A 9572-nucleotide genomic window follows, 5' to 3' on the forward strand; every position below is an offset into this window, starting at 1 on the left:
TTTGGTGGGCCCGGGCTGGATTCGAACCCGCCACCTTAGGTGTATGTGGCTGGCGCCTTAGCCATTTGAGCCACAGGTGCCGAGCCCAGTTTTGTGATTTTGAAATTCACATTGTGACATTAGTTCATTTTATTGATATATAGTATTTTAGAACATCAATTTATCACAATGTGATCGTTTCACTGGAACAAAAATGAATTATTTCAGGTCTCTTTTGGTACATTCAGCTATATTTAGATTAATTACGAAAATGTGTCTTGTGGTTTTTCTGATTTGCCAACTTTGTTTAGTAATCCAAATGATCTTTATACTCTACTGATTCTTACACTTCATCAGCGTTTCAGTTCTTGATATTTATAAGTGCAAGACAGTCTCAGAGGAATATTTTTAATGTAGCTATTTCATACTTTGTTATCCAAGAGTCTCTCTAGTCCAGTGTTTATGTTGATCAAAAAAAAAAAAGAGTGAATATACTTACTGTGCTCTGAACTTCTTTCAAAGATAATTTAATTAATGATTTTTAACATTTTTGCAGCACACCGGTTGAAAATCACTGCTCTAGACAATGCTACTGTTCTTGTGACATATGAATAATGGTTTTTATACGGGCGTTACTGCTGGTTACAAAGCAGTGGTGGTAATATTCATTTAAATCATCTGTCAACTCAAAATACCATATCTTTGTTCTTGCAGCCCTGGTTTCCTGAGGTTTGTGAGGGTATTATGCGGCATGTCTTCAGATGAAAGGAAAGCCTTCTTGCAGTTCACCACTGGGTGTTCCACTTTACCCCCAGGGGGACTGGCTAACCTGCATCCCAGGCTCACAGTTGTACGAAAGGTAAAACTCTAGCTAATGGGGAATCCACATGGAATTTAGTTACTTTAGGAATGAAAGAAAAAAAGAGATGTTTAGACTCATTGGTGGTTGTATTTGCTTTGTTTCTGTAGGTTGACGCTACTGATGCAAGCTATCCATCTGTCAATACGTGTGTGCATTATCTTAAGTTGCCTGAATATTCTTCTGAGGAGATTATGAGAGAGCGCTTGCTGGCTGCAACCATGGAGAAAGGCTTTCACCTCAACTGAGCTTCAACACCCAGTGGGAGACATCAGAGACTAGTGAAGCCTCCTGTGTTTGTGTGCAGAGAAGTATATGATCCTCCACGCTAATGACACTTGCCTTTTTTCCCATCATTGAGGCTTTAAGAACATGTGGAGTAAGTTCGTTAGCTGCTAATGAGAAAACAAATTCTTTAACTACCCAGCCAGCAAGTATATAGCACAGAACACTGTGTTGCTTTACAAGGGCTTATGTGACTGGAATAAGGTGGTCCTACCTTGACTGTTCCAAAGAGCAGCTTCTCAGATCTTCAGTGTTCACTGGTAAATTTCTAACAGTGTGTTTGTGTAAAGTTTGTCATTTCATACTCCATACACTACAGTTGCCATCACGGATCCCCTGTTTTGCTGGCTTTTAAGCTATTTGGTCAAAAATCCTGCTTCCTTAAAACAGAGAGTTAATGAGCATCTCAAGTTTTTTCTTTTCCTTTTTAATGATGCCTGCACTATCAGAGTATTCTAGTGTTCTCTCTTTTGTTTGGCATATAATCATGCACAACCTTTTTATTTCTTTGAGGTGGGAGTATATTTTTATTTCCTAAATGCCATACTATAAAGATCAAATTCTTAAGTGTGTTTGTGCAGCTCAAAAATAAAGATATATTAAGGGGGGGGGGAAACACTGGTCTAGGTGCAAGGCACACTTAAAGCAAGTTTTACTTTTGGTTGTATTTTCTTTGTATATTATAAACATTTATTTAACTTGTTGCAGTTTGAAGTAAAAAAATTTCCTAAATGTATGCTCAACAATAATCATTAAAATGTTTGCAGCGTACAAGCCTGTGTTATGTGACTATTTCACTGTAGTCATCAGACCTAAGAGCTTAACCAGATACTTTTCATTTTGAATTATCCAGATTTATGTTTTCTGAGATTATTACATAGACATATGATTTTCTACAGTAAATGCATTTATTGAAATTGGAGGGCCAGAAAAAATACATAAATTCACACACTGTGAACCAACTGTTGTGTTCAGTTTTAAAGTATTGTTCAGCTGGAAAAATGGCCAGTTGTTTGTGTTAATTTTTTAAAGACCAGATCCACTACTTACCATTATTTTTGGAGTGATGTGTAAGTAAGGAAGTGACTATGATCCAAGAATGATTTTTGAATGTTGTGTTAGTGTAAAGTAACCTCCAGGATACGGCTGTTTCCTGGTTGTGAAGAAGGGCCTGTATTTCCTTTTTCCAAACTCCCTATCATTACCATATCTGTGCATAGGTGAAAGAAATGTCATTAGGTCTGATTTAGCCAAAGGGCTTAAGAAACTAAAAGCATGCTTGAAATTGCCCGGTATTTACCTGTTTAAAAGGTACATTCCCTTTCTATATTAGAAGACACCTCCCCCACTAAAGTTAATGATTTGGGTACTGTTTTTATTTGCTGCATGAGAATGTTGTGATTGTGTAATCAGAGGCAGCATTTAAATATTTCACCTTATTGTCAGCTTCACAGTTCTCTATGAGAATTAAAGTTAAAATAAAGTATAATTATAATAACAATATTTAAATCTATGACCTATTTAAATCTATGACCTGTGTTGTGATCCAAAAAATTATTGTGGTGTTGCAATAAAGTCATGAATGCATGACTCAAACTATAAACTAGTGTTAGAATTAAAATCCAGTTTATCTGTATAGTGTTGCCATTATTATACTCTCTAAAATGTCTGTTGATAGTTTTACCAAGATTAGCCTATTACTGAGGTCAGCAGTCTATGGCCTACTGCCTGTTTTTGTATGTCCCCTGAGCTAAGCATTGTTTTGTTTTTTAGATGGTTGAAAAAAATAATATGTGAGAAGTATATAAAATTTAAATTTTAGCACCCATAAGTAAAGTTTTATTAGAACACAACCATGTTCATTCATTTATATACTACTGATGGTTGCTTTTGTACATTACTGGCAACAGTGACCCTATGGCCCACAAAGCAAAAAATATTTCCTATCTGACCATTTACAAAAGTCTGTTGAGCCATGGTCTAGGCAAGTTGTTATAGTAGGTAAATTGATGAGTGAGTTTTATGAAATCAATAACTTTTTTGAAATGTCAGAGGAGTCTTTCAGAACAAGGCCAAGAACAAAGTATGCTGACCATGAGACATACATTTTATAAATATGAAAACTCACATAAAGACACAGACACAGCCTGTAAGTACAGATCGTCCTATCACAGTTTACTTTGAGTCAAGTGTTAGGATATATCTATCAGGGTATCTATCTACATGTACTGTTAAGTTCTTAAGTATTTTCTCCCATAATATCTACCTACTGTTTTTTGAACTGTTATTCTCTCAAGATACTAAAATCTGTGCCAAGATGTAATTCAACTACTATTTTGGTGTGACCCAAAAATTAATTTTGTTCACTCCCTAGCTACTTCTGGTGTACCAGTTTCAGCAGTTACCTCAATGTGCTACTGATTAAGTGCCTACCAACTAGGACAGTGTTTCCCAACTAGTGTGTCTCAGAAAGACCTCCAGTGCACTTTGTTCTGGACTGGGCTTTCCCCAGATGGTGGCTACTTAATACAAAGGTGGATCTATACACACATACCACTCACTGTTCCTACAGGTCAGAAGCCTTCCCTCTGCCTCATTAATGAATTGAGTCCCAAACAGCTAAGGTTTGCTCTTGGAGTCCACTATTTACTGATTATCTCAGTCATTATAGATACAGACTTTGAAATATGCAAGTAGATTTTTACAAATGATAAAGAACTTAAAAAAGCCTCCATTCCCTTCACATACAGGAAAGAAAAAACAGCAAAGTTCTGAATGGTCCCTCAAACATCCATTTATGTCCTCTTTTGGGAGACTAATGGTAGAGATGAAAAGATTCTTGACACATTGCATAGAATAGCACAATATTTAACATACCAAAAATATATTTGTTTACTCCCTTGCATCTGACCCCCCTCCCCCCCGCATGCACATATACAGTAGATCCCCTTATCCGCGGGGGGGTGGGGGGGATATGACCTAAGACTGACAGTAGATGGCTGAAACCAAGGGTAGTACCCAGTCTTACATACATGTTTCTTCCTACACATACACATCTATGGTATTAATTAATTTATAAATTAGGTACAGTGAAATTAACAATAAATGATAAGAGAGCAATTATACCAATATGCTATATAATAAAGGTTTGAAATCTGGGTGTGATGGTGCACGCCTATAGTCCCAGCTACTTGAGGGGAGGGGCTGAGGTGGGAGTATTGAGTCAGCCTAGATAACCAGCCTGAGCAAGAGTATGACTTCTAAGCTCAGGCAGTCCTCCTGCCTGGGACTCCCAGAGTAGCTAGGGTTATAGGCGTGAGCCACCGCACCCAGCCTTACATTCCAATTTTACACTTTGAACTAAATTTCATTAACATTAGGATTAGTAAGACAAACCCTTTAAAACAGCCATGAAGGATAGTTGTCAGTGTTGTCTTTTAATGTCTAACCATTATTTTATAACAGCATTCGCCATAGACTTAATTACACGATGGTATTGTAATTGCTAAGTATCCTTAAAATGGATATTAAAGGCTTTTGGAAACTATCAAATAACATAAAATTGAATTCTGCAATCTTTCGTAGGTACACATTAGAGAAGTTTTTTAAAGCTGGGTGTGGTAATGCACGCATGTGGTGCCAGCTAGTTGGGAAGCTGAGGTGGGAGGACTGTTTGAGCTCAGGAGTTTGAGGCTGCGGTGAGCTGTGATCATGCCTGCAGGTATCCACTACATCCAAGCCTGGGCAATGTATCAAGACCCCTGTCTTTAAAAAGTAATTTTTAAAAAACTAAAAAAGAAAAGCAAATTTTACTAAAACTTGATAAGGAAAAGGACATCATTTAGAAAATAATGTTAATCAAAATGCCATGTTTAATTTTGAGATTTTATTAGCTGACAGAGAACTTTTTTCTCACCACCATCCTGCTATTCTTGAATTTAATGTGCAAAAGGAATCAGATCAAAAAAGGTTCCTTAGGTACCGAAAATTTGAAGTGGGAAAAATACAGCTAGAAAATATAACTTGTCTCTCAGAGAAGAATTTTCTTTGTACATATTTTTAAATGCAGTTTTACTTTCCATCTAGGAACTATAGAACACATATTTATAATGTCTTTGGAAGGACACCCCATTTTGCAGTTGTGGTCTTCCAGATTCCTTTGAGTGACAGATTTTTAGATGGATTCCACGCTGTTTGAAATCTGTCTGGCAGAGCCTTCTTTTCAGCTTTCTGACATCTTATCAAGAATTAGTAGAGGAGCAAGAATTCTAGCCCGGTTAGTTTCCACAATGCAGCCGTTTAACACCATCTCATCCAAAATTATGTGTACTTTATCTAAATTAAACATTATCTAGGGTCATATTAAGGAAATTAGTTTGAGAATTACTAAAAAAATGTTAATTCAGTGAATAACTTAGAGCTGAATATGGAATTTTCCCAGTGTAAATTAGGTTAAGCATGAGGTTTTCTATACAGAATTCCTGAAATTAAATTTAAAATTGGTGTCCACATTAGAAATTAGTACCTTTATGTACTTATACACTCCTAGTTCCATCTTGGTTAAGCTAACAGGATAAGTAGGCATAGAAATGAAACAGCTACATTTTTTAGCCAAAGAGAAAAGGAGTCTACTAAGAGCTGAAGAACATAGTAAGTGACATCTGGGAAGAGAATGACCTAAACTCAAGAACAAGGCGGTCTTGCCAGACAGTAATGATTTGTTGAGTGCTTTACATACATTGTTTATACCTCTCTACAACTCTTCTGCTATACAAGTTATCCTCATTTTACCCAGGATCAGATGGGCTCAAAGCCATTGTCCAAGCTCATGTGGCTAATAAATGTCAGAGCTACAGTTTAAACCCAAAGCTTGAGCTTTACTCCTCTGCTTCCAGGCTTCTCAGCCCCCAAACCTCTGCCCCCCAAAAATCCTTTACAGCCTTGTACTTTCAATTGTCTCTTCTCTGTCAAACAGACTAAGTGAAAGTCACTATGAGAAATGGAGAAAACAGGTCTGACAAAAGTTTGGAATTTCAAGAGAGTATCTGTTATAAATGGGTAGTTCTAAGAAGTCATTTGAGAATTATGGAGCCATGTTAGCTTACTGGTGTTCTTACTGGAAAGGTAGCATGGGGAAAGAAGAAAATATTGTTAGCATGATGTTTAGCAAATTAGAAGAACTAAATACTTCTAGGAGAACTAGAATCAGATCACAACAGTAGTTGAGATGTTTCTGAATTCTGAAGAATAATCTGTAGTTTCCAAGTCTATTTAAAGAGCATTCTCCTATCACCTGAGCTTACGAGTTCAAGATCAGCCTGAGCTAGAGGGAGACCCCACCTCTAAAAATAGCTGGGTTTTGTGGCCAGCACCTGTAGTCCCAGTTACTTGGGAGACTGAGGCAAGAGAATCACTTGAGCCTAGGAGTCTGAGGTTGCTGTGAGCTATGATACTATGGCACTCTACCAGTGGTGACAAAGTGAGACTGTCATTCATAAATAAATAGCATGATCCTAGTATGGTTTAAAAAAAAAAGGCAACTGACATTGTTTCAAATAGATAAACTTAACTGAACAAATAAATGACTAAAATGTACTAGGGGAGTTCAAAATTAAATCTTTGTAAAACGTATCATTACCACCTGATTTTTTTCAGTAATTCCAGATGTTCATAGTCTATATTGTACTTACTTAGTGAAGTACAGCTACAGAGAATGGGACAATCTGTGAATGACTTTAGGTTTTTATTAGACTCTCCTGTTAATATCTCATTAAGCTCTGTGCCAGTAGTTCTCCAGCAGGATAAACTGTTTTCCCGGGGCCCATGAGAACTGTCCTTAAGTGACCCAGAAAAAAAAACAAGCTTTACTCTGATATACCTATTAATAATGTCTTCCAATTATATAGATGATTGCTTTGTCCCATGGCCAAACTGGGACTAGAATGTTAGTCCCTTGTCTTAAATCTGTTCACCAGACCCAGAAGCCAAGACAAAGGGGGAAGGATAGCCATGTACACAGCAAGGCAGATCTGAGAGGCACAACTAGAAGATGGCCTACAGGGCCCCACCTCCCACACCCATTGTATTCACTAAGGCAATGAAAGCCTTGGTGCCTTTGAAAATGTCAACTTCTCTGAGATGATTTTCTTTGAGATAGAAGGAAATCTAATTTTAATCTATTTAAATTGGTTCAGAGATCAAGCTGCTCTGAGGACTGCTTTGCCTTTGGCAAGTAGATGATCTACAGTTCAGATGTTCCTTGAGCAACTGCCTAGTTGTTTTGAAATTCAGAATTTACTGCTGAATCATATCAACCACTGACACCCCCACTTTGCAAGGACAAAGTCCTCTGGCAAGTCTGAATTTCCCAACATCCTGGAAACATGAGTTACTCGGTGAGGTCATTCTGTACTGTGGGCATGTGACAGCCTGTCTGGCTATCTGGCTCAAACTCTATCAGGCAGCTTTCTGGCACTATATGGGGAAATCACACACCAAATCCAACATGAGGCAAAGGCCTGAAAGCTGATTTCCCCTCAGAATCATGTGACTCTTTCAAGAATCTAGCTGTTACTCACATGTTGGTTTGGTTTGTGCATGCTGGTGTATGCATACTGGTGAAATGAAGAGTAATGGCATTTGGGCCATATTCCAGGTAAGCAGGGACCAAAATTGCCCTATAAATTAAGCTTCATGGCAAAAAACACTGTAAAACATATTTCAACCCTGACATTAGAATATGAGGAAGCAAGAAAGGCCCAGACTGCTGGCATATTAATGTAGTGAGCTGAGGCTTGACGCCCATAGTTCAGTGGTTAGGGCATCAGCCACATACACCGGGGCTGGTGAGTTTGAACCCAGCCCAGGACAGCTAAACAAAAGTGACAACAACAAAAAAATAGTTGGGTGTAGTAGCGGGTGTCTGTAGCTACTTGGCAGGCTGAGGCAAGAGAATAGCTTAAGCCCAAGAGTTGGAGGTTGCTGTGAGCTGTGACACCATGGCATTTTACTGAGGGCAACACAGTAAAACTCCGTCCCAAACAAAAACAAATGTGAGCTGAGAATGACCATAGAAAGAGGGTCTTCCCCTTCAGGTGAACCTGAACTTGGCTCTACAGATCCTAAGACAACTTGAACTAGAAGACATGAATTAGATAATGACCTCCCAAAGAGTAGAGTCACTGAAGTCCCACTTTGTCCTCTTCTTGAAACCTAGGAGCCTTTGTAAATTTCTGTGCAATATGAATTGAACAACATAGAGCCCCATAAGATTAGTGCCACTTGAAATCAAGTTTTTTTCTTTTTTTGAGATAGAGTTTTATTTTGTCACCCTCTGTAAAGTACTATAATATCACAGCTCACAGCAACCTCTAGCTCTTGGGCTTAGGCGATTCTCTTGCCACAGCCTCCCCAGTAGCTAGGACTACAAGTGCCTGCCACAATGCCCAGCTATTTTTATGTTGCAGTTTGGCTGGGGCCGGGTTTGAACCCACCACCCTCGGCATATGGGGTCCCACTCACCAAGCCACAGGTGCTGCCCTGAAATCAAGTTTTTAATTAAAGTGACTAAAATATACAACATGGGAATTTTGAGCTTTGGATTATAAAAACACTTTTTCAACATGGTATCTTAACACTAGATATCTTAACTGCTGGTCCAGTTATCCTTTAGTAAGTGAGAAAAGAGCAGCACAGATTCAAATGGAAGCTCAAAAGGAATTCCAGGACAGAGCCCAGATAAGAAACCAAATTTCTAGGCCAGAACTGGCGGTTCACCTCTGTAATCTTAGCACTCTAGTAGGCCAAGGCAGGTGGTTTTGCTGAGCTCACAAGTTCGAGATCAGCCTGAGCAAAATCAAGACCCCCCATCTCTACTAAAAATAGAAAAACTGAGGCAAGAGGATCACTTGAGCCCAAGAGTTGGAGGTTGCTGTGAGCTATGATGACACCATGGCACTCTACCCAGGGTGACAGGTTGAGACTCTTGTCTTAATTCAAAACAAAACAAAATAAACAACTAAAATTCCTAACTCTAGACTTTGTTCTTAGATCCCTTGGCTTCTGGCTGCTTAAAAGAAAAAAATGGTAGCTAAGCAAAGTTCTTCAATACAGTAAGTAGGGTAGGAAAATCTGCTCTCTTATTATTTATAATTTAATTCAGTGTCCCATTGAAATTAGATAAGCTGCCAAGGGCCACTTATCTCCTACAGCAAATCAAGGACTATTGTACAGAAGATTCTGCATAGTTCTGCAGGCATTCTCCTGATAGTGCAGTCTTCTGTTCCTGTTCTGTCTACTGCTAATTAGGCCACTGAAAAGGAGTGTATTTTTTTGTTTGTTTGTTTTGAGACAGAGCCTCAAGCTATCCCCCTGGGTAGAGTGCTGTAGCATCACAGCTCACAGCAACCTCCAACTCCTGGGCTCAAGCGAGTCTCCTGCCTCAGCCTCC

The 9572-nt window shown here is 38.6% G+C and overlaps 2 protein-coding genes across 2 annotated transcripts in view; one reads left to right on the forward strand and one right to left on the reverse strand.

The window, feature by feature from the left end:
• HECTD1 (HECT domain E3 ubiquitin protein ligase 1) overlaps positions 1 to 1894 on the forward strand; it is a 112183-nt gene extending 110289 nt beyond the window's left edge. Inside the window, exons 40-41 of the mRNA XM_023514398.1 lie at positions 660 to 838; positions 949 to 1894. Of these exons, the coding sequence (XP_023370166.1) occupies positions 660 to 838; positions 949 to 1086 (317 nt within the window). The 3' untranslated portion in view covers positions 1087 to 1894. The remainder of the gene's footprint in view (positions 1 to 659; positions 839 to 948) is intronic.
• A 3098-nt stretch (positions 1895 to 4992) lies between these two features.
• AP4S1 (adaptor related protein complex 4 sigma 1 subunit) overlaps positions 4993 to 9572 on the reverse strand; it is a 56679-nt gene continuing 52099 nt past the window's right edge. Inside the window, exon 6 of the mRNA XM_003791989.2 lies at positions 4993 to 5474. Coding sequence (XP_003792037.1) covers positions 5346 to 5474 — 129 coding nt within the window. The 3' untranslated portion in view covers positions 4993 to 5345. The remainder of the gene's footprint in view (positions 5475 to 9572) is intronic.

The sequence above is a fragment of the Otolemur garnettii genome, unplaced genomic scaffold (assembly GCF_000181295.1).
Source record: "Otolemur garnettii isolate 467f Iridium unplaced genomic scaffold, OtoGar3 scaffold00052, whole genome shotgun sequence".
Taxonomy (NCBI): Eukaryota; Metazoa; Chordata; class Mammalia; order Primates; family Galagidae; genus Otolemur; species Otolemur garnettii.